We start from the raw sequence: 25,625 nt of genomic DNA, 5'->3' as shown, positions 1-25,625 counted from the left end.
CCCCATATGGACAATGTAAGACTTTTGGAGATAACACAAAATCCAGTGTGATAAGGGAAAAATAAACAAGGAACACATATTTTGCGTTGAGGCCTGTCATATCACAGACAAAACACTTTGTAATAAATAATATTTATGTAGGCTATACTGTATAGTCGGCACACACAGCCTTCAGGCCATCATACTTAATTATTATGAGGATTCAGTGTGAATCAGGCCAGCCGGCAGCTGCTGGATGAGAGGCAGAGGGAAGGAGGGAGGGAGGGAGCGAGGGAAGGAGGGAGGAGATGCGGGGCTTGTTCACATAATAGCCGGCGGGTGAAGGCGTGGTAAGTGTGGCTCAATACGAGGCGAGTGTGCGCGCTACAGTAGTACCGGAGGATGAACATGGACCGCGGCTCCACGGCGGCTCCCCTCCCTGGCAAAAGCAGCCGGGGAGAAAGCTGAACTGGAGGTGATCAATATGCCGGGGAAGCTACACCTTATTGCTACGTAAACCGGATAAAGGGAATGCAAAGGTAAGGCGATATATATGATGTGATGGAGCAGATTCAACCCGCCCCAGAGAGCTGTGGGGAGACAAAGTAGACCGAGGCATGGGCGCATGTGATCCGGGGACAGAGAGCATCAATGGAAATTACAACAGCATGGGTTTGGCTCTCCGCAGCGACCGGCGTGTTTCCTTACTAAAACTGGGAGGAATGAGCTTTTATTTGACACACATGTCTTAGTCATGGGGCTCAGGTGGAAACCACCCAATACCCAGTACTACAGTAGCCCACAGTAGCACATTCATTGTTCTCCCTGCACAGTGGAAACTGGCCCTGAGGTGGGCTAGTCTCATTATAGGATGCTGTGGACCATACTGCTGTTTGTAGTGGATATTATATGGTATTATTAGAGGTGTTTTAGTAAAAGAAAAGTAGTCAATGAGCTATTTGTCTGGACTGATTGAATGTAATATGGAGAAGCAGGCTGTATATTAGCCTACATTGATTTACTGTAGGTAGTGTGACTTGGTGAATATTAAACAAAATGCTAGATGAATCACCATTTACCCTTTTGCAGCACTGTGAATTATGCTTTGCCAAAGCATTACCTAATTTGTATGTTTTTGTTTTGGTAAATCATTTTGTGCATAATTATAATTTTGTTTGGTTTTGAAGTGTATATGATTTGTGACTATGGTGAGAATTGATGACCCAGGCCAAGCCTGTAAGTCATTGTTAAAAGGACATTAGTTGTTCTAGTTGGAATGCAGGTAGGCCAAGGTATCGTCCTTGTTACCTCATGATTTTTCATTTAAATTTATTGTTCTGGAGCACTATTTTTACTTTACTGGTGAAAAACAAGGATGAGCCCCGCAAAGGTTAATATTGACATGCTGATGTTATCTCTGAGTTGAAGGAAGAGACGCATGTCTGTCTGTATTTAAAGCATCAGGCATTGTAAACAGGAACTGTTGTGATGGTCATGTCTACATGACACACGTGCCTCCTATTTGTTGGAGAGGATGTCCTGTGTCATTTATCACACAGTCTGTCAACTTTTTGGGGTGAATTTCTGACCAACTCTTTGACAGGGTCACTTAAGTCATATTTCTGGTTAACTCCTTCAATACAAGGAACAGAATCAGTCAAAACTCAGCACACCATTAAATATATATATATATATATATATATATATATATATATATATATATATATTTTTTTTTTTTTTTCTTGAAACATCCTCACTTGTTTGTCAGTTTGAGAGCCTTAAGAAGCAGTTGTTTGATGCTGCTGAGAAATGTCTCAGCGCTCGGTTGGCAAACGTCCGTTTAGGAATCAAAGCTTTCTGAGAAATGTGCTAAAGACAGAGAGGGAGAGAGAGATCTATTTTTGGACAGGCAAGTAATCTTGTATTCATACACTTTACACAGAGGGAGTGAATCTGATACATATATAATAATGTGGAAGCCGAGCAGCATCACTGAAGTGAAACAGGTTTGCAGGGGAGTAGGACATAGGCCCTGTTTACACGACAACGCTCGCGGGTGAAAACGACAAAATATTTTATCAGATGTGCCTTTTGTTTAGACGGCAACGCCGTTTTTCGGACTTAAAAACGCAAAAAAGTGAAACCACCCTCCAGAGTGGAAATCTTAAAAACGCTCCACCGTTGCGTTCCCGTCTAAAGGGTAAAAACGCAAAAGTCTGCTCCAATCTGCTCACGGTGGCACCCCATATTTCGTTACATAAATCAAAATATAGAGTGATTACTCGCCCATGGCCACTCCGTCGTTGGGTATCCACAGCCTGCCTATACTTGGTCCGGATGGCTTTCAGGTTTGATGATATCTGACATTTACAGATAGCGTCTTTCTCGTGTGGATATGACATCCCTCCAGGTACAGGATACTGCTGAAGAAATTCGGTCCATGTGTCTATATATTTTGACAGGCAGGACTCCCAGTCCACGCTCTGTTGTGCCTTTGTGGCTTTGTAATCTAAGGTTGTTTGGAGCAATAACTCCACGTCCTCGTCTGTCCAGACAAAATTGTCAGCTTTTGTTGTTCGCTTCGCCGTGTTTTGGTTTCGCGCTACTAGGGAGAGGAGAGGGAGAGAGGGAGGGAAGTAGAAGGAAGGTTCTGCGCAGGCGCGCGGACTTGGTAATGTTGTGTGGCAGTACTTCACACTACCACCTAGCCGCCTGGTGTGCATACTACATCGAATTTCACACACTTTGGCGTCAACATATGCACGCAGATTTCCCCCCCAAAACGCTTGTCTAAACGTGGAATTAAAAGTGAGAACGCAACGCCACTTTTGCGTTTTCTCATCAGATCGTTTCCATCTAAACATAACCATAGTTAGAACATAGTCTTACTGCTGAATCCAGTCTCAACATATTTGCTTTCAGTGAAGGTAACTACTTGATTTACATCGCTGTGAATATTGCTCTGATAATGATGATTTTCACTGGGATGCAGACACTTTTGTACTTCATCCAGGTCTTGAAATTTGGTCCATGTTCCATTTTTTTCCACCCATTCACATTCGTGCCTCAGTGCCTCATCCCTGAGCTCTGCAGAAATTCACTGCAGTTCCGTGTAATGAAACTGCAGTTTTGTGATGTCAGGAGTGTCCGTGGGGACAGCTGTGATACCCAGAGAATGAGGGCAACTGGTGCTAAAGCTCTTACAATTGCTTTTAAGTCTGTGTCAGTCCTATGCTCTGTTGTGTGCTTTGAAGGTATTTCTTTTCTGCGCTGAGATGCTGCAGTCACAGTGTGAGGCTTTTAATATATATATATATATATATATATATATATATATATGTAACCTGAGCATCTTCATTTGTAAGAACTCTGATCAATAAAGGTTGAGAGTGTTTTTTGTACCTGATACAGAAACACATTTGTCTTGGATCCAGGAATAAATTTATATAAACAAGAAATTCTACATCTTAGATCATTTTGTTTAAACTCAAGATATTCCAACCAATTCTGTTCCCCAGATGATGAACCCATTGAATTAAAAGCTTCATGAGATTTTCAGCACCACCTTCATGTTGGTATGCTAACATGCTAAACTAAGGTGGTGAACATGGGAAACATTATACCTGCTAAGCGAGAGTACGTTAGCATTGTCACTGTGAGCATGCCGACGTAAGCATTTGGCTCAAAGCACCGCTGCGGATATGTACAGATGTTATATCTGGGACAAATGCAGATTTTGAATTTCTCTTTAAATACTATTACAGGTTTACAAGAAGAAAAAAAAAGGTGCTGCTGCACATCACCAAGAAACTTGGTGATGTTGAAGTATAAAGGACTGTCCAGCTTACTTTTAATGGAAGTCCATGGTATTGGTTAGCAGTCTTAAAAACTATCTGATAATAATAATAATAATAATAATAATAATAGATAATAATAATAATAATAATCTTATAATCATTGGATAACCAATGCGTTTTGACTCAAAGGGTCTTCATCATACCAGACCCTTTGAGTTGAAACACGTTTGTCATCCATATATCAAGACCAATACCATGGACTTCCAATAACAGGACGTCTGTTTTTTTATTCTCTCTACTACAGGTTTGTTGGGATTTCACTGAGCAGTGTCATATTTTTAGCCTTAACAGCACAAATAAAAACCAATTATGTAGCTTCTTTTAGTTTGAACACACAGTTACAATCTCTCAAGGTTAGTTCTCACAACAGCAGCTGAAATTCTGTGACTTCAATCACTATGTTGCTATCAAAAGAAAAAAAAACACACACATGGGGATGGAAACTTTAATTTGAATTCACATGAAAATATCACAAATGCTAACTTGATTATTTGTGCTAATTTCACTAGCATTATGACCCTGCGGTGACTAATGGAAGCAGATTTGACCGCTACTGTCACTGCTAATATAATATTGTGGTCCATGCTGCTACTTGGCAGTTGTAGGGCAGCGATGAGAAAATATATCACAATGTCCTTCTGCTTTTGTAGACGTCCTTTTCGGGGTGAGAATAAGAACTTGCACTGCATAATGACGTCATTCAACTGAATCCCTCTTCTGTGATGCAGCATGCCCTGTCTATTACAGATATGCTGTGCCATAAAAACAAATTAATATTTCTTCCAGGTTCTAATTTCTTCATAATATCCTGAGCCTCATTGTGTTCATAAATTTTCCGGATATCACAAAGAGCCAGACTGGTTCTCTTTGGGGGATGATGCTAGACAGATACCTTTTGACCGCTGACAACATGAGTCATGATGAGATATCAGATGCAGTTTCAGATAATCCTGTGCTGAATCCTTCAGCCCACAGCAGGGCTTCTTGCTGTGTACTCAGTGTACTGAGCAGGTTTGGCTTTGGTGTTTTTATTTCTTATTTTTGCACAGCCAATACGCCTACTAATTTAGCATCCTGTCTGTGGAGTTTCTTTAGGAGAGCTAAGACTTTCTTGTCATAACGTAAGACCAAAAACAAAATGAAGATATCACTTATCACTTATAACCTTTTGAAATCCATGTAATGAAGTCATCGTCAATCATGTAGGCCTAGGTCTTTGTGTTGTTACCAGTCAGGGTCAGAGGTCAGCTACATTAGTATAACATTATGGAGGAACTGTAAAATCTCATGTAATGACAACACCGAATTTAGTGTGTTTCCCTTTACCGCCAGTGTATCGTGTCACTTGATGTTAGGGAGTCTAGCCACTTAAATTCACAGGTTTTGTTACTACTTTTACCAGTGTATTCTTGTACAGGCTTTTCTAGAAATCTAAAAAATAAATAGTTTGTGACTGTATAAACTATAATTGATTGCAGTGGGTGTATTCAAACGTGTAAGCATGTAGCATAAATGTAAGCATAAAGAGCAGACACTGACTTGTGTGTGCGATACCAGCCTTCATCAATAATGCATGAAGACGGGAAACTGAGATAAGACGGACTGCAGTCTGGACATGACATTTAACCAGTGTGACGTATTACACGCTGACAGCCAGTTCACTCAGACATCAGAGACATTCTCGTGTTACCTAATTGTGCAACTTTCAAGCTTGATATTTATTGGTGAAGATGAGAATTAACAGTGTTATTTTGTCCATGCTTTTTTCTGCTCATCATCAGAAAGATTTACATCTCTACACCTTACCAGCTTATGTCTTATTATACTGAACATGGTTATTGCTGTTTCTTTGTGAAGGAGGTCACATGTGCTTCTCCATGTCTCTGCTGGGATGTTTCACTGTAGCACGCTATAAAAAGCTGTCTATATGCCAACCTCAGGCTCCAGAGTATAGCCAAACCCACACCCTGCAGCGTCTCTGGAGCCACAAACGCAATCACTTAGGGCTGGCAATATATCGATATTATATCGATATCGTGATTTGAGACTGGATATCGTCTTAGATTTGGGATATTGTAATATTGTGATATGACATAAGTGTTGTCTTTTCCTGGTTTTAAAGGCTGCATTACAGTAAAGTGATGTACTTTTCTGAACTTACCAGACTGTTCTAGCTGTTCTATTATTTGCCTTTTCCCCACTTAGACATTATGTCCACATTACTGATCATTATTTATCTACAATCTAAGTGTGAAGATATTTTGTTAAAGCACTAATTGTCAACCCTAGAATATAGCCGCAATATCGATATTGGGGTATTTGGTCAAAAATATCGTGATATCTGATTTTCTCCATATCGGCCAGCCCTACAATGACTGACAAGTTCATTCCTCTTAGCTTTCCTCTGTCTTTTTTTGGTCCAAGGCTGGCCTTTTATTGTGGTTGAATAGATTGGGTTGACTAAGCAGTGTTGTCTGCTGTGCTGTGACGAACACACGGACATCATGAGATGACAAATGAATATATTTAGATTTTTAGCAGTTGTTAGTAGAGCTGCAATGATTAGCTAATCAATCGATCAACAGAAAGTAACTCTTTTGACACTTAAAATACTAAATATTTGCTGGTTCCAGCTTCTCCGATGTGAGGTTTCACTACTTTTTGTTGTCTTGTGAACTTGATATCTTTAAGTTTTGGACTGCATGGGCAAGCTATTTTGAAGTGGGGTTTCCAGCATATTATGATGAGCATTTTTCACTATCTTTGGACATTTAATCAGGGATGCAAATAATCATAAATTGCAGCCCTAGTTGCTAGTGTGTGCATCGCTGATTATTGTTTATTCTTGATTATTATCCACCAGTTTTAAATCACAGCCTGTACTGGAGACTTGTGTGTGTTGTGACAGAGAAACTGCTGGGTTAGTCAGGGTTGTTGGGCTGCTCTGTCAGATATAAATAGCAGTTCTTGTAGTGATTATAGCTCTCAAATGATTAATAGTGTACAGTAGATTCCTAAAAATCACAGTGCCTCCTCCCACTCACTTCATCTATATTGCATGAATACAAGTCATCCCAGCTGAATGTGACTCTCGTCTGCTGAGCTTATAACTGCTTATGAAAATTCCTCAGTGGCGCATGCTTGTTTAAGAGGCCATTTTCTCCAACTTCTTCTCCACATAGAAAATAATAATCCCTGCACCATCTAGTGGCCAGTGCCTATACTGTACATGCCAGGTTGGAGTCATGTCATGCTAATAACAGAGACAAATTGTGTGACCCAATCCTGATGCAGTCATAACTAAATCAGTCTCAAATCTATGTAATAATACTCCTGGTGATTGTCACACGCAGCCACACACTCCAAATTAATTGAATTTATTGAATATGCACTTTTAATTTAAATCATGACAGGGAATTTATTACTGTGGCAAAAAAGACACATTATTCAGAGGCTGTAATTGACAAAGTGCTCGTTGAAACATTACAGATGGTGTGATTTAAAGAAGTGACCGGGTGTGTCCCAACCCATTCAGGAAACAGGGCAATTTGTTTAATCATGTGTTAGTGCTATCACTTGAGAAATTAATGAATGAGAAGTAGAGTGTGTGTAAAGTGAAACATCTGAGTTGTTTTAATCACTTTAGTGCCTCTTTTATCAAACCACAGTTAAAATGCACAGGAAAAGGAAGTAAGAGACATCTGATATCCAGATTCAGAGCAATTCAGCCACAGAACCGCAAACAAGTGAAATAAAATGTCTCAGTAAATTCAGCAGAGAATATAGACATGCTTAACCACCTTATATTGGCCACTTAGGGTTCCTGTCTGACCCCTATTGTTTGTATTAAGAATCACTAAACCCTAAACTGTGGTCAGGAGTCTGACCCAGCCTCCCCTCATTCAATCAGCTGTTAAGGCTATACCGTATAAGCTGCCACTGCACACAGCCAAGGCCTGGCTGCTTAGTCAAGAACCTGGATGGAACAAGTTGCCGGTTAATTCCGATCCAATTTCATGGTCTGGATCCAAAAGGAGACTCTTATTAAAAGATGATATCTGGTCAGGGATGCATCCACACCTGCCCTCTCCCCGGAACGGTCTACCAGGTACAGCAGCTGCTCGGTTCACTCCGAGAAGTTGTCATCAGCCTCATTCTGTCAGATCTGTCTGTTGAATCTCTCTGAAGTATATATTTTTCACTTTGTGAGCAGGTTTTGTTGTGTAACTGGTTAACCTCAATCTGTCATTTTTACCGGCTATTTGATTTATCGAGGGTACAGCGCTTTCAGTGTCTCTTAGTAGATCAATCAGATTCTGTGATGAGAAGCTTTGTTTGAAGGGCATCGTTGTCAGAATGATCTGGCACAAACAAACATTTTCTTCTTATCTTGTGAGCACGAGTATCAAAGAACTGGATTTAATGGATGCAGGGTTTAGTCCTAATCTAGTCTATATCTTCGACGTTCCACTTCCGGGATAGCTTCGTTGCTCATTTAGGCCTGATATCCGTTGCCTTGGGCTTTCTTTGTGTTGGCATTCTAAACTCCGGTGGATTTATGAGGACTATGGTTAACCTTTTCTCAGATCTCTGCAGGGTAAATACAGACAGCTAGCTAGACTTTCTGTCCAATCTGAGTTTTCTGTTGCACGACTAAAACAACTATTTGCAGATGCGCTGTTGCTCTGTATGGCGCTTGTGATTGGTTTAAAGAAATACCAATAAACCAGAGCACGTTTTTCTCCCATCCCGGACTAGCCAGACCCTCCTCCGCAGCGCTGTGTAGGAAGGACTGGCAAAGAGAGACTAGTCAGAATCTGATATGAGGTTGTAGTTTACTGCTATAAGCAGTTGCATGTTGGTTGGACCTTGAAGCATTTATTGAACAAGGTGAAAAGTTTACAATCATGAAGCTATGTGGAGGAAGCAGTATTTTTTTAACTTTTACTTAACTTTTTCTTGTAGTTCCACGAACACGCTTAAAGTGTAAAGGTGATCGGGCTTTCTCTGTTGCAGCTCCTAGGCTTTGGAATGACCTTCCTCTGTCTGTAAAAACCTGTCCTTCTCTGGGGGGTTTTCAGAGTGCTCTTAAAACTCACTTGTTTTCCTTAGCATTTGATAATGCTTTGTAAGTTGTTTGTTTTGTTTGTATTGTTTTTTAAGCTTTTATGTTTTTATACCTTATGTACAGCACTTTGGTTCCACTTGTGGTTTTGAAAGTGCTTTATAAATAAAGTTGAGTTGAGTTGAGTTGAGTTAAGTAGAAGTAGTAATACAACAGAAGTAAAATACTTAATTACAAGTTAAAGTCCTCTTTTCAAATTCTTACTTAAGTAAAAGCACATACGTATTACTGACAAAATGTACTATCAAAGCAAATGTACTCATTTAATTGTTGTTATATTATTGCATATTATGTTATTTAACTTTAATGGTTGCATTCATGTCTGATTGGATTTAAATTACTTTATATATTGTTAGGTAGTTTAATCTGTAGAAATGCACATTTTATATACCGATCATATGTTTTGTGTGTAAAATGTGCAAAAGTAACTACAGCTATCAAATAAATGTAGTGTAGCAAACAGTAAAAAGTGCAATGTTTCCCACTGAAATATAGTGAAGTAGAAGTTGTAGTAATAATAGAACATTACGTGAGTAAATGTAATTATTACATTCCACTGGATAATTCTTAACTCGAATGTTGGAAAGGCAGATAGACTGAAAGAGTAAAAGTTCAATGTGAAAGGTTCAAAATGGAACAATCCTTTTTATGGTTACTATGGCAACAAATCCTTGAGACAATAGTTTTATTGTCATTAACGATGTACGTGTGTTTTTCCCCCTGTATTTACCACCAGGCTTTTGCTTGGTTTAGACATAGTAACATTATTTAAAACTCTTCAGATGCAAGACACAGGCTTTATGTGCCTACAGCTATAGTTGTAATAACATTACCAACACATGATGTCATTGTGTCTTGTGATGATAAATAGCTTGCAATCTGTCATGAGCTTTGAACTTCCTCTTTCTTTTCCCTGCAGATGACCGAGGGCAGACTGTGCCAAGTGCAGCTGCTGGACGACAGGAAGCTAGAGCTGCTGGTTCAGGTATGAATGCTGCTGACTTAAAGCGGCTGTAATTCATATTTTTATCATAACAATGGATCAACTGGTTATGTGCAATGTGAAAGGGGTTGCTGGTAATTATCAACCCATGAAGAATTATCACTGCTTCAGTTCCCCCCAGCTCGTATGAGCGTCTTTCAGCTAATTGTTTCGTTTTTCTGGCTCTAACTGTACTGTTATCCTTCGCTCTCATTGCGTTGTTTTTTTTTGTCGTTGTTTTCAGCCAAAAAGCTCTAAAAAAACTACTTTACACTACCTGCTCAGCATCAAATGGCCAGCAGACGGTCAGCAACTAACTGGTGAACATAGTGAAACATTTAGCAGCTAAAGAGCCAGAAATCTTCTTCAAGAGTTGGTGGCAACCAAACCAGAGCTGAAAGGAGAGTGAATATTGGACTTTATTCATCAGAATAAATGCTAATGTGGCTCTCTATCTGCTGGACGGGTAAATAAGCAACTTTTTACCTAAGAAGTTCACGTCTTGTTTCCTCTGCCCCCAAGTGACCCAAAAAAATCTGTTATTGCAGGTTTAAAAACAATGTCAATAATATACAGTGTGTCTGTGGCATGTTTTTAGTGGGAACATATTAAAAAAATTGTAAAAATGGTTGGAAGGGAGGTATGTTTCCACCTAATACATGTGGGCAGTATATTAACTTAGTGAGAAGACCACTCTTCAGCAGCATGACTTGGGTTAAGTCCCTTAGTATGTGAGCTGTTGAAGTGTCCTTGAGCACAACACTAAATCTTCACTCCGGTGCTACAATCTGCTCTCTAGTTGATCTTTGACTCTTACTTCTCTTTTGAGGGATGGAAGCAACAGAGAAAATAATTTCCAAAAGTATCTGTGACACATTTAGCAATTATTTTACTGTTGACCTAATATTTTGAATTACAGTAGGTTTCCAACTAAATCTAAATCTTCTTCCACAGCCTAAGCTGCTGTCGTACGAACTCCTTGACTTGGTTTCCTCCCACTTCAACCTCAAAGAGAAGGAATTCTTTGGACTCGCATTTTATGATGACAAGTATGTAAATAGTTAGGTTTCTTTTTGTTCAATGGTCTGCATATTTGTTTGTGTATGTGTGTGTGTGTGTGTGTGTGTGTGTGTGTGTGAAATACAGCTTTCTGATGCTTCAGTCTGTGTGCTTTTGCAGTGGTCAACGTAAGTGGCTGCAGATGGACCGCAGAGTCCTTGAACACGACTTTTCGAAGAAGTCCGGGGCCATTGCCCTCAACTTCCTGGTCAGGTAATAATTCATTTTTCTCATGCAAATCACAAGATCTCCAGCAGGGAGCACTACTTTGTTGACATAGAGTATAACTTTTAGCTGTTAACAAAATGTCCAGGATCCTATAACGATTGTCTTGAATATATGACTGTTGGCTGTAAATGCTTTGGCTGTGAGGTGTCTTACTGGTGGTTTTCAGGCTTTTGCACATCATCATAAACTGTCACTCTCACCCACACCTCACACTGCTTACGGAAGTATTCACTAGGAAGAGAAAAGTGCAACTTGAGGATTTATTATAATAAGCAGCAATAACACATTGACAAGGTTATCTGTTTAACCTTTACATTGTTGTGTGTGCATCTGCTTTTATCCTTCATCCTTCAGGTTTTATGTAGAAAACATAACACAGCTTAAGGACATCATAACGGTGGAGTTATTCTTCCTGAATGCAAAATCTGCTGTCTACAATGTAAGTGTTTTTCTCTTGTTTTTGAAGTAATAAAACATAATGTGGCTAGTTGTTTTTGTTTTCAGCAGCTCCCTGATGATTCACTGTCTCTGGACCCTTGCAGCTCAGCAGACAGTGTCTGCAGGGCTCAGTCACTCTGCTGGCTGGAATGTAAAGTAGACAGTCTAAGAAAATTGTAAAAGAGTTAATTTGCAGAGGTTATTGTAGAGCAACACAGAGAAGATTCTATGTTTGGATCTAGAAAGTGTTCTTCACATGGAACACATTGTTTGCATCCCGCTCAATTTTCCCTGATCTATTGTGTTTCTCAGGGGATTATAGAAGTGGAAAGTGAGAATGTCTTCAAATTAGCTGCCAATGCTTTGCAGGTTAGTGCTTTCAATAGCCTCATATACATTAATTACTGCATCTAAAATCCCTTTAAAGCATGTCATCTGATAAGATGTTTGTTTTTTTCCCTAGGAGGCGAAGGGAGACTACACAAGGTAAGTGCATATATAATCAGCTGGGTAAGAAGTATTTAACAGCAGCAGGACAAGTTAATAGGAAGCTTTTAGGTCACAACGGAAATCAATGGCAGTGCTATGTGAGGTTGGCCACAGACTGCTGAGAAGCTTGCACCAAGCAGCTAATGAATCTCATAGTGCTGATAGAAGCCAAGTATTGCAGAGCAGAGGCACCTTTACATTGCAGAGAGCAACTATTATCTGTGTTTAACAGAACTGCCTTTCTGGCCCATATGTGTAGCGTTCAGAGGGAATACTGCAGGTCTTTGTGCAGGTCAACACCTGGTTTTGACCAGCTGATGAAGTAAGATGGTTCAGGAATACAGACATCTTTGTTCATATGAGTAAATTCTTTATTACGGTAGCTGTCGGGCCTGTGACTACCACTCAGGACAATAAGATCATGTCTCTGTATTTCTTCTGGGATTTTGTGGGGATTTCAGCAACTCTGGGAGTTTACAATATACAATATAAAACATTTATAGGCTAATTCCAGAAGTTTTTTTAGACTCAGTATATTTACATTTGAGTGCTGGTAGGCCGAAGAAAATAAAGGATTCAGTTTTTCACCAGAATTGTGTTCCTGGTAATGTAGATAATAAAATGTAAACAAAATGCAATTGATCGTCTTGGAAGAAGTTTTCAGAAAATTTACTTAAATAATAGTTGCAATATACCACAGTGTAAAAATAACTCTTTAGTGTTGGCGCAGCTGTTTGAGATTTAATTTACTGTTGGGCAGTTATTTTTAGCAACCTTCATATTATTTAAAGGAACTCCAGCTGTCAGATAAATGCACTGAAGACAAAAGTTCACAATTTGCTTCTAAACTGAAGTGGAGTAGAAGTATAAACATTTTACTTTCAGACAGTAATTCCTTGAGTAAATGTACTCGGTTACATTCCATCACTGGTAGTACTTAACTGACTAAAAATGGATAAAATCAAAGAAGTGCACTTAAGATATTATCCTGTCAACTTCCAACACTGTTATCACAACTATTTATCTTGTCTGTTTCAGTGATGAAAACACTAGAGGAGAGTTGAAGAAACTACCAACTCTTCCCACCAAAGTACTCAAGGAACACCCATCACTTGCATACTGGTACGCTTACAAGACAAGTTATTTGAAATCTTGCCTACACTAATGAATTTTAAGTCATGCAGGCCTGTAGACTTGACTTTATCACCAAAGCAAGATGCAGTAAAAAATATGGATGATTAATATCACATGCAGTGGCTGGTGTAGTTTTATGCAGGAAGTTATCTTCAGTTAGGTAGCTGAAAAGGCTGGTGCTCTCCATGTTTAGCTACCAGCGTTTTCAGTTAGGCTAGTTAGCCTCTACACAATGTGTGCCAAGACCAAAAAATAAGAAAAAGAAAATATATAAATACTGTAGAAGAGTAAAATAAATTAGGTTTGAATTTAATTAATCAATGGATGGGAATCAAGGAAAAACTTCAAATAAAAGGCATTTTGTTTTAGTAACAAAATGATTGGTACTTATTAAAAGTATAAAGCTATTGTTTTAAATAGTTTAACTAAACAGTATAATTTATATGTAATTTTATGTATTCAGTTACATTTATGATAACCTTTTACTACATCTAGTCAGTTACGGAGCTACATACACTTACAGAACACACAACAGAATGGCCTGTACATCTGTTTAAAGCGTAAAACGGTGTCTTCTTTATGTGACAATGCAGTGAGGATCGAGTAATTGAACATTACAAACAGCTGAAAGGAGTCTCCCGAGGACAGGCCATTGTGCAGTAAGTACTGAAGACAAATGTGGATTTGCTGCAAATGGTTCAACACTAGTAATTAGAAAATGAATGCTATTAAGCCTTAGGTCCATTTATCTTCCTCTCACCTCTATTGGCCCTCCCTTCTCTCGCTCTCTCTCTCTCCGGCACTCCTTTTCTCATCGTCTGAGAGAAATCAATAGCTCCTCTTCAGCTGCAGTCCAGTGAATCACACTGATTCACTGGACAGAGATCAAATTCCCATTTATATCTTTTTACATTTCCAAGGTAAACCACATGCATATGTTAGAAAAAAGCAGATGCTGGTTTTAATAAAAACTGTTTTTGTTCTAGGTATTTGACGTTAGTGGAATCCTTGCCCACGTATGGCGTGCATTATTATGAAGTAAAGGTAGGTCTTCTGCTGTGATTAATGGGGAATGACAGCTGTAGCACCTGAAACTGAGTCAACCATCAAGCTGTGTTCTTGCCACACAGGATAAACAAGGGATCCCATGGTGGCTTGGAATCAGCTATAAGGGCATCGGCCAGTATGACCTGCAGGATAAATTAAAACCTCGAAAGGTAAACATTTCCTGCTGCTCTTTCTCTAAAATGGCTGCTGCTATTTCTCTGCTCCACTAATCTGACTGTGGACATGAATGCACAGGGGTAAGGATTGCTGCTGTTGCACATAGCATGGTGATTCACCAGTCTCATCTATTTCACTCCAACAAAGGCTGGGCTGCAGCTGCTGCAGCAGACGAGGCCAGACTTGAAAAATTGGAGCAAAATCTCAGTCTAGAGAGCTCTGGCAGTTTGCCTTAATGCGGTTCGTTTTGTATAAAGTCTGTGAGAATCATACATACAATATGAACTTGCTTTTCCCGTTTCATTAGTGTTGTGTTTAGGGTGTGAGTTGATAGGAGAACCACCCATGTGAGTGATCCATCAGCTATGTTGTCCAGTCTGTGACTCCGGTATCTGCAGGGTGCAGACATGCAGCACAGTGCTGACATAGAAGAGGAAAGTTCATTAATTTACTGGCACTGTCGGCCTGTTCAAACATGGTCATCGCTTCACATGATGCAATCCATCTTTGCCTGCTGCGTTCCGAAATGTTGTGCAAGCAGCCGACCGTGTGCAGGCAGCGGCGTTTGTTTTGGAGAGGAGAAGAAGGAGTGAGCTGGTGATGTCAAAACGAAAGGGGCTGGATTTGGGGCGTTATAATGCAGGTTCTGAGAATACCTGAGGACACAAATCTGGAGCTGACTGGAGGAGGAACAAAGTATAGGTTTGTGTTGACAGCAAAGTCAGGGAGGATTTAATAAGTTAAGAAACGGGACCTGTGGACATCTATTATACTGGTAAGATTGGATACTTCACTTCTTTGTTTGTTTGGAAGTTACTGTATACTGCAAGACTGAGCTTTTGTTCATAAATAACATGTATGTTCATTTTAAAAAAAGAAAAATTCTCAATCAATTCTTAAAATTATATACATATACATATTTGTAATAGTAAAGCTTTTTTGTCGCTCCTTCTCACTGAGTACCATGTGGCAGCATTGTGATACAAAATACTCCCCAAAGCAACCACATGTAGTATCCCTTTCTCTGCGCTGTCTGTGTCTAATTCGGATCGTGTCCAGACAAACAGTGATTCACTGACCCAAATAGATTGTTCATATCTGGCTGTTGTCAGTGAGCACCTGGGTGATACAGGGATGGAAGTGATGAGCCATGGAAAGTGTTGCGTACTGCGATAAGTCTTTGTGTAATGTCCCCTTGTGGCATTCTTAGCTTTCTAACACCTGCATTATTGCAGACTTGGCATGCCAGCGGGCCCAGACTGTAATGACAGTTCATGTTACAGCTTGGTTTTTTGTTTTCTAACGACTGTGACTGAAACATGCAAGCCAAAACACCTGCGCTACACATCTTTTTTTTCTAATCGTTTATGTGATGTTAGCTATGATGGTCATGGCAGTATTTTGGAATAAAAACATGAATAGTTACCAGGACTGAAGACAGAAATGGACACGTTAAAGCCATTATTCTGACCATATACTGCTACTCATCTCTCTGCATTTCAGCGCATAATATCACTTTCCCTAATCGAATATTTCTAATTTCTATCCCCAGCTTTATCAGTGGAAGCAGCTGGAAAACTTGTACTTCCGAGAGAAGAAATTTGCTGTAGAAGTTAATGATCCACACAGGTGAGCAGCAGGAGAGATTCTTCTTTGTTAACTGATTATTTAGTTGTTTTCATTTTTTATCGTGCTTACAGTTGCTTAGCCTATAATTTAGTCTCCCTCTTTTCAGCATTTATCTTAATCACTGTTGCTTTTGTTTGAATTACCAATATGTTAAAAATCTCTATCTCAACCCCCGGTGTTTATTTCTTGTGTGTTTCTTGCAACAGGAGAGCAGTAACCAAGCGGACCTTTGGGCAGACGGGCCTACTCATCCACACATGGTATGCCAGCCATTCTCTGATCAAAACCATTTGGGTTATGGCTATTAGCCAGCACCAGTTCTACTTGGACAGAAAGCAAACCAAAGTAAGTGTCAGTCTACTACATTACTTTTAATACTTACTTTTAATACCATCCACTAATCTGTGTTGTACATTTTTTTTGAAATTCTTTTAGACAAAATTAGGAATAGCAAGAAGTGTGGAGGAAATTGCCATGGATCTCACAGAGCACGGAGGAGCAAAAATACACAGACTGGGAGACGCAGGCCTGAAGAATAACTTCATAACTGCCAGCAATGGCAGCCTGGTGTCTACAGGTTGGTTATAATTATTCCAGTTCATGAAGCAAGTGTCTATTAAGTTCATTTTTTTATAATAATCATTATTTCAGATCATATTAATGCGCCCAAATATCTCTGACTAAGCTATGAAGGATAAACACTGAGCTGTTTGTTTGAATTAAAAAAGTAAAGGTGGCATGAGTCAAAAGTCAGCTCATAGTATCACATAGATGTCATTTTTAGGTGTATGCGAGAATAGTAAGAATATTGTTTTCACAGGTTCAGCAGACTCTGAAATGAGTGAAGAGCAGAAGAAAGAGAAACTCTCTGAACTGAGGAAAAAAGAGCAGGAGATCCAAGATATTTTGGCCAAGAAAACAAAAGAATTGAAGAAGATTTGCCTGAGAGAGGCGGTGAGAAATTATTTTTTATACACATTTTTTCTCCACTGGTGCTACATTTTGCAAAGCACATATATGTCTCTTTTTTTCTAATAGGCACATTCAGTCAGCTGATTTCCCATTATTAAGATTAATGTTTTTATGCTGTTGCGTTTACTTTAAAGTGCTTTAGGGGAGCTTAAAGTATTTATATGGAACTTATTGTTTTGTGTTTTTCAGGAGCTAACTGGCAAGCTGCCAAAAGAGTATCCCCTCTCTTCAGGTGAAAGGCCGCCGCATGTCAGACGGAGAGTTGGCACCGCTTTCAAGTTAGATGACCTTTTCCCCTACAATGAGGTCTGTATTATTCTTTTTGTCTGTATCATGTATGTTAAAGTTCATATATTTCACTTTTGGGGTTTAAAGGATGCATTTGGTGATATTTTATTTTTATATTATCAACAAATGCCACAAAAAGATCACAACCAACAATGAATTGATCAACAATCAAATATCGTATTCCTCTGTGCCATAGAGCTCAATTGTTGTCCATGAACAGGTGTACTGTAGTTTATGTTGAGTTGATCCCACATACACCGATCTGGTGCCGCAACAAGGCCTATTTGTTAGCGCACCAAATCTGCAGCTGAAAAGAGTCCCCAACAATTGTAGTAGTAACGCTTGTTTGAGTAACAATAGCCAAAGAGTACAGTGTAGGAAATTCTGGAGCCTTTTTGAAAAATGAAACTATAAACATTTTTTATATCCATTTTTAAAGATTTAGCACTTCAGTAGCAACCAACTGGCTTGTGCCACAGTGTAGCGAAGTCAGAAAATATTAAGTGACACTGTTGGTTTTGGTCTTTTGATGGAATTTGTTGACATTAACACACATAGAACACCGCCAGCCTTGTCCTTATCAGTAAGTGTACTCAGCTACTAACTAACTCAACAAAGACATGACAGTAGTATCTATAGTGTATTTAAAAATATCATCAATAACGTCAATTTGACACGAAGATCTAATCAGATTATTTCTTTAACACATTTTTTAATGAATAGGAAAAACAGGTGACAATAGTATTTACTTTATGATTAAGCTACAGTATGTGCAGCAGAGTTCTTATTACTTACCGTGCACTTATCTCTGGCGATATGCTGCTTGTGTTTTGCTGCAGGATCCCTTCCTGAGGAACCTGGAGAGCAGATTTGCCCTGCAGCGAAAGATTGTGGAGGCGGCTAAGAAGCTCGCAAATGAGCCAGAACTGTGCAAAACAGTGAAGAAGAAGAGGAGGAGAAACTGTTTGGATGCCATGCAAAAACTCCAGCAGATAGAGGATGAGATGAACCAGTATAGAATCAAGAAAGGGAAAACGCCCACACAGCGGGCCTCAGTGATCATTGCAGGTATGGTGCAGGTTAACCGGTGTTACTGGATTATCATTTAATTCTATTCACAGTAAACGTGTTATTTTCTCTTTCTCCAGATGAACTCATCCGTTCAGACTGTAGCTCGCTGTCTAGTCTCCCACTGGATGATGGTGAGTGAGACTGACCTGCTGTAACAATTATCATTATGACTACTTTTGAATGAATGAGTGCCAGTATTGTTACCGTGTTTTTTTCCATTTGTATTCAGATGACTCAGACGGTGTCAGTCAGAGGCCGCGGTCACGGTCGGTCCAAGGTTCCCCTCAGCTCAGTCCGATGAGATCGCTGGGAGCAGAATATGATGTGGAAAGACGAAAGGGATCTCCGAGGGAAAATCACCAAAACAAGAACCACAGCAGGTGGGGAAACAGATTTCCTGCCTCTGTCTACTGTGACCTATAACTTGTTTCACAATGTTTGATTTTTATTGAAAAGCTGTTCTTGTTGAATGAAGCAATTATTTCTTGTTTTGGCAGAGCCCATGATATTTGCTGTGTCATGCGGCCTCATTCCTTTCCTCACATCTCAACTCATCCCGTTTTTCCTTTTTCTTTTTTTCCCCTCCTCTCCACACCCTTTTAGATTAGCTTTTGAAGGCCAGGATGCTTCCCACTACTACACGAATGCAAGAGAGGTGTCCTCCACCCACAGTAGTCCCTATAAAACCCTTCCCAGACCTAGAGATCCACGCAGCATGCCTCCCATCCCGGTTATGACCCGCAATGCCTACAGCAGCAGCCAGCTCAGGTGTGATCCGCTGCATTACCAACCCGATATCTTTCCTTCTCCCCAAAATTCACTTTACTTCAACCTAATCCCCACTTCTCTCCAACCACCTAACCTTTAACCAAAGCTCCCATACAAATCCCTAACATTTATTTTAACTAATAAGTCTAGAAATATTATCCCATGACTGATTTTGTTCTCTTAGGAGACAGTTTAAAAGTTGTGTTCTTGTTGCAGGTTGGAGGGGTCTCCTCATAGCTTCAGGCATCGCAGCGGGAGTCTGGAGTCCCAGCCCCAGCTAAGAAAAGACACAGACTCCGAGAAGCCTGTCTTTATGCTGTCACCAGCCCACCGCAGCAACAGCACAGAGGTGTTAGAGGATTGCTCGTCCTACACCAGCCAGTCCAGTCTGGACTACTGCGGGGCGGCCAACTCCCACTACAGTACACTGGACTCCCGAACCTCAACCATGCATCGTCTCCACAGGAAGGTGGAAGTGTATGGAAATACTGGGAGTATGCCCAACTTGGTCCAGCACCATTCTGGTTGTAGTTATTCATGTGAGACCTCACCACACTATGCACCCAGTGCCTACTACGTCGCCGGCTACCCCTGCCCGGACATGGAGCCTTACTCCAACGGTGCCTACGTGTATGAGAATGAAGTAGAAGGCCACTACAACGTCAACCCTTCCTACCAAATAAATGGGTATCATGGACATGACAGATTCAGGAATTACAGCAGTGACCGGGCAGATAGTCTTTCCCAGAATCCCTACGCAACAGTGAGGCCGCCGCGGAACAGAGAGGGGCCCAGGAATGAGCTGTTGGCCAAGAACATGCAGAAGGCCCTGGTGGCGGAGCATCTAAAAGGCTGGTACCACCGAAGCAGGGGCCCCAGGGAGGGAGGGAGGGGGATGCTGGCTGGATATGACTTCGACAGCGGCTCTCAGCTCAGCCTGGGCTACCAGACCATGCCAGCAGCCTTCAGCCACTCCAGCAGAACCACTTCCTTTTCATCAGGTGAGATAATGCCCTTCATCAGTTTGAAAAAGTGAAGTCAGATTTATGGAAAATCTCCCAAGAAAATATAATTTAATAAAACCTTTTTTTGGCTTCTTCTAAAAAAAGGACAGAGAGTATATTTATGTACATATCTGCTGTAGGTTGTTAGTCATATATATATATATATATATATATATATATATATATATAACGTTCCACTTCCGGGATTGCTCTTTCCTTCCTGAGGCTGTTATGCAGCTGCACTGTTGCACCGTCCGGCGCTTAGCGCCGCCCATGACGATTGTGATTGGTTTAAAGAAATGCCAAGGCCAATGCAGTGTGAACTAGCCAGACCCTCCTCCACAGCGTCTTGGTGGAGAAAAGTCTGGCAATGCGAGACTATTAATCACATAATAGATATCTCTATTTTTTTACCATATCTAATTCTCCCTCACTCTGAATTCCTACTAGTCTAGCTGACACCAGACCCTTCTCAGTTGTAACTGAAAGTGGGTCTGGGAAAGGTTCATTGACAATTCATTTCCAAAGGGGCGTCACCAACGGACGCCGCTCAAATGCCTCTGGGCGCACTGGATAGTCCTTCAACCGATCAGACCAACAATCCGGGTGACGCTGCGCTTCGGTAGCAGTCATGTTGAATGTAAACAAAAAGCTGCTCGCCGTCACTGCGCTATCGTCGTCGCGTAAAGCCCACCTCAATGGTTGTAATTGGTGTAAAGGCCGCCTCAGCGGTTGTGATTGGTGCCTCGATTTTGGGGAGATTGGAAATGGGTTTGAATGGGCTCTTCGCCAGACTGACTTGCAGAGCAAATCTCAAATTTGCCGGAAGTTCGTATGGGTTTACCCAGGCTAAATTCCTACACCATGGCTTAAAGAGCTGCTAATCTATCCAAGACATGTTTATGAGGGTTTCAGTGGAGAGTTTCACTTGCTGTGTCCATAGCTTTTCCAGGCTGCCAAGAATAGAAGTCTGGGAGAAAGTTAGCCCCACTTTGTGCCTCTGATGTATTACTGTTAGATTCACATTCAGTCATTACAGTCACTGAGCAAAACATCTTTGTTTTCTGAAAGATAAATGCTTGGTGGTTGACTTACTACTGATCTAAATGTATTTCCAGAATTTTCAAAGACTCCTCTAATCCTCTGCATTTAAAAAGGATTGTCTGTTGCACATATTTTTAACCAGTTTCCCAAGTTGTGATACTATTTCCTAAACCGTTTAGCCGGAAATAACATATCTCCTATCTCATTTTAATCAATATAGACAGATTTGATGATAAATAATTGGTTTATATTGTCCAAAGTAGTGTATAATTTCTGGCAATCATTAGTGTTTGGATTAGGAAATTGAGTCACATTTTAGGGAAAGGGATTGAAACCTTTAGTGCGTAACCTTTTGATATTAATGAGCGTCCGTTACATTCAAGCCATTGCCAAATGAGTTGATACGAAGCTGATTAAGACTACCAGCTCCACACAACTCTCTCTGTATGGCTGTGTTTACAAACTGGTGCAGAAAATCGAGTGAAGATAGTTACCTCTTTTGAAGAGTCCATCATTTTTTCTTAATCCTCCGTGTCCTCCTTGGCTACCGGCAACTGCGTGGAGGAGGGGTGGGGATGGTGCGTGATCACGGAAGGCTTGTATCATGTGGACGCGCTGACAATTTTGTTGTCATTACATAGAATTCTTCATGGAGGCGAGACATAAATACGCACTACAGCTTGAAAGTCTTTCTTATTGAATGTAATAGTGAGATATGAGATGTCCAAACTGGTACTTGTAATTTATTAAAATGTGTATTAAAAGGTTTAATTAAATAAATAAATAAATTGGTACAAAAAAGAAACAAAAAAAGGTTTTGCAAGTTTGTAAGTCTATATCATAAATTTGTGAAATTCCAATGTGAAGTGGCCATAACGGCACTGTAATAACATATTCATGTGAAGGGTAATTGTTTGTTTGGCATTAGTGACGTTTAGCTGGACTTGGAGAGTGTTTCCAATAACAACAATTACTATTGAGTTGCACTCCAACATCAGCTGAGTGTTTTTGCTTTTGTCTTGTTTGCAGTGTCCTCAGTGGAAAGCACGGGTAACTGGCGCAACCAGCTGGCAGTTGGCCTGACCGAGTACGATTCACCCGACACGCCTCAGTACCCACACCCTGGGGCGCTTGCTTCTCCATACAACCGCAGTCCCTCACACAGCAGGTGAGTGCTACTGTACAGTTCACTAAATCTCCGCACTGAGCTGTGGATGCAAAAGAAAGTGAGCCAATCACAGACAATTGGGGATTGTTCTTTCAGTTTAATTATTAGTGGAATTTTAGATAAAGTCTGGTTGAGAATACAATAATTAGCCTGCTAATGTCCCGTGTCAATGCTCAGTGGGAGGTCAATGCCAATCCTGTTTCCTGTAATGCACGTTGCAGTTTAAGGCCTTTGTTTTGTGTGCAGCTCTGCCTGTCTGTCTGGATAAATCATCACTTTGTATTTCTCTGCATTTGTAAGAGAGAGGTTTGCTTGTCTGACCTGAAGCTATTTCACTACTAACAAATCTAACCACGAGGACCTTTTCTTTTTCTTCCTACCTTTCCTCCTGACTTTCTTGACTTATGATTATTGCCCATGTGTACAGATTTCCTCCAGAAAACAAAGTGTCCGACACAATGCCTAAAAAATCTGAGTCAGTTGAGGTGGTTGGCTCTGAGGCCACTAGTACAGATGAACCATCAGACAACCACTCTAGCACTTAAGGGTGAGACCAAACACAGCGGGCTGCTTTGTGTCGTGTTGCCAGTTGCCATCTCCACTTTTGACATCCCATCTTCATCTGTGTGTCACTTCTGTATAGCTTATTTAATGAAATCATCCACATTTTCATATTGTGGTCAGCTGGTTTCTTCATGCACACAGCATCAATTTTGTATTTGTACAAAAATATTCCACTCATTATCTTGATGATCTTGCACCTGAGAGGACATGCCTTAAAGTTGTTTATTACACATTCAGAAAGTAAAAAAGACTACTGGTACGTGTCCATTGTCAGTGTAATTTTCACGCTTCCCATTAATTTTGTATTTTTTTTTTTTTGAAATGCAAATGCAATACATTTTGGTAGCGTCGCGGGGACTTTGGAGAATGGGTCGTTGAGTCACCCGCTCCTCATTCACATAATGTTGAATCCCGGCAACTTTATGCAAATGAGCATAAACTGACGAAAATCTTTTAAACTGACCGTTATCGATCTGAAATGCAGCAACTGCATAGTATAGCCTATTTATCGCATAAGATGTTTTCCGAAACGCGTTTCGGTGAACTATTTTTGTAAAATAAGAGAGCAGAGCAGTGCTTTGAGCTAAATGCTAACATCAACATGCAAACATGTTAACCTGCTGATGTTTAGCGGTTAAACTGTTTACCATGGTCATCATTTTAGCTTAGCATATTAACATGCTAAAATTTGCTAATTAGCTAAACAAAAAATACAACTGAATGTAATTCTTTCTAAATATTGAACAAATAAACTTTTTGACCTGATGTTGGCGCCAGATTAAAAGTCATGGCTCACCAAAGTCATAACAATTCAACCTGAAGGGAACACCACGAATGTCCAAATTCTTGGCAATCCATCTATAGTTGTCAACCTAATGGGGACACTAATGGAAAGGTCAGGGGATCACCAAAGTCAGAGGGTTTCATCTGCCAGGGAAAATTAATGTTTGAATCAAATTTCATGGCAATCCATCCTATAACTGAGCCATTTCAGTCTGGACCAAAGTGGTGGGCCGACCAACTAACATTGCAATACATAGCCTAAAAAGTAGGCTAATAAATGGTTTCAGTAACTCCATGAGGCCAAAATCATGTTGCATGCCTTCACAAAGTAATGTGGACTTTTTGGTGTATTGCAATTCCATTTCCATTCCTCAGTTTTTTAGATTCAGTCGTTTGCTCCTTGTTCTCAAACAGTTGAACTACAGTCGATTTGACATATTCTTGTCTCACTGTCTGTACAGATTTTACCTGGATGGAAGCTACATGAGCATCCGCTGAAAAGGACCAAACCAAAACATTGGCACAAACAAAGCCATGGCCAGCAGCACATGACTGGGGTGAAGTTAAAACACACATAGGCTGTACACAAACATTTGTTGCTGCCATAACCCTGTCTTGGGAGATATTCTGTCTGTTAGTTTTTTTTTTTTGGCAAAGTCTATGTGTACGCTGTCCTCATGTTAAAGTAACCTCTGAACACAGTGATGACACTCTTGAATGACTTTCCCATGTGCCTTGGATTGGAAGAATTGTACAGGCAGATGAGAATGTGTCAAGGAACTTTAAGATGTTGCACAACCACACTGGATTCAAACCCTATTGTGTTTTAAAGATGAAAAAAGAGGCAAAAGGAGGTGTTTTTACTGAAATCCAACTCTGTGTATTTTAGCAGGAACTAGCTACTGCCTTATACAAAACAGTAGGTTATAGAATAAAAATGTTTTTCACCACTTTCATCCCAGTAAATATATAACATCCAAATTGAAAACAAAGCTTGAACATGTTCACAATGTGAAAGTACAAGAACTGAACCGATCAATCATTAGAGCAGACTGTGTATTCGATGACTATCCATTTCTTCCTTTGGTTAAACTTTTAATCAGAATATGTTCTGTCAATATTGTTTATAGAACCATTTGTATTTGTCGGTGGCGTAATGTGTTTTAAATTGCATGGTAAGAATATAATTTTTTTTTGATAACTTCTTTTTATATTAACAGAAGACCACTGCCGTAAAAAACACATATTCAAGTCTCATTGTTTGTTTTCTCACACATCTGTACAGTGATGTGACGTTATATGTTGTTTGATGTTGTCATAAAATATTTTCCACTGGGAACCAGGATGTGAATAAATACATGTGTGACACATAGACGGCTGTTGTCACTTTCTTTGAGAGGCTTGTGTGGCTGGTAAAAAAACGCTTTGGGTTCTGTTATTGAGTATGTAAGTAGGAATAGTTCAACTTTTGGGTATTCACTTTAGCTTAGCATAAAGAGGGGGGACACTAGTCTGGCTCTGTCCAAAGGTAAACATATTTTTCAAAATCTGAATATTCAAAATCTGAATTTTCAGCCAAGAAATTCCTGCTAACTATGGTTAAAACTGTGCTATGAGTAATGATCTAAAAAAATACTGAGACAGAAGAACAGTCTTAACTGTTAGTATCCATTCCCCTATTGAGAAATGACTTCTTCATTACCTCTTCGGGCTCAATATCATGTGTTTGTTGTGCAGCACTTTAGAGGTTATGAGCTCTGGGCGGCTGGGAGGAGCTCTGTGTTTAGAAGACAGACCACTATCAGCCCAGTGAATATGA

The 25,625-nt window shown here is 40.1% G+C and overlaps 1 protein-coding gene across 1 annotated transcript; it reads left to right on the top strand.

Moving 5' to 3' along the window:
- Positions 1-318: 318 nt before the first annotated feature.
- Positions 319-25,180, top strand: frmd4bb (FERM domain containing 4Bb). The gene is made up of 23 exons (XM_028584020.1): positions 319-518; positions 9,881-9,946; positions 10,898-10,992; positions 11,123-11,215; positions 11,585-11,669; positions 11,981-12,037; positions 12,132-12,154; positions 13,196-13,279; positions 13,885-13,950; positions 14,278-14,335; positions 14,422-14,508; positions 16,068-16,144; positions 16,351-16,489; positions 16,580-16,721; positions 16,965-17,098; positions 17,306-17,422; positions 18,244-18,472; positions 18,553-18,606; positions 18,705-18,855; positions 19,079-19,243; positions 19,460-20,244; positions 22,321-22,459; positions 24,268-25,180. The coding sequence occupies exons 2-23, from the start codon at positions 9,881-9,883 to the stop codon at positions 24,302-24,304; spliced, it is 2,883 nt and encodes a 960-aa protein (XP_028439821.1). The 5' UTR covers positions 319-518; the 3' UTR covers positions 24,305-25,180.
- Positions 25,181-25,625: the final 445 nt, after the last annotated feature.

Source organism: Perca flavescens, chromosome 7, assembly GCF_004354835.1.
Source record: "Perca flavescens isolate YP-PL-M2 chromosome 7, PFLA_1.0, whole genome shotgun sequence".
Classification (NCBI taxonomy): domain Eukaryota; kingdom Metazoa; phylum Chordata; class Actinopteri; order Perciformes; family Percidae; genus Perca; species Perca flavescens.
Note: the sequence above shows the minus strand (reverse complement) of the source record. Positions and strands in the feature narration are given on the sequence as shown.

Excerpts from the sequence above, each read along its gene's own strand:
- frmd4bb (XM_028584020.1), top strand. The coding sequence starts at position 9,881 with ATGACCGAGGGCAGACTGTGCCAAGTGCAGCTGCTGGACGACAGGAAG. Across the intron at positions 16,490-16,579 it reads TGGACAGAAAGCAAACCAAA|ACAAAATTAGGAATAGCAAG; the intron begins GTAAGTGTCAGT and ends AAATTCTTTTAG. Across the intron at positions 19,244-19,459 it reads TACAGCAGCAGCCAGCTCAG|GTTGGAGGGGTCTCCTCATA; the intron begins GTGTGATCCGCT and ends TTCTTGTTGCAG.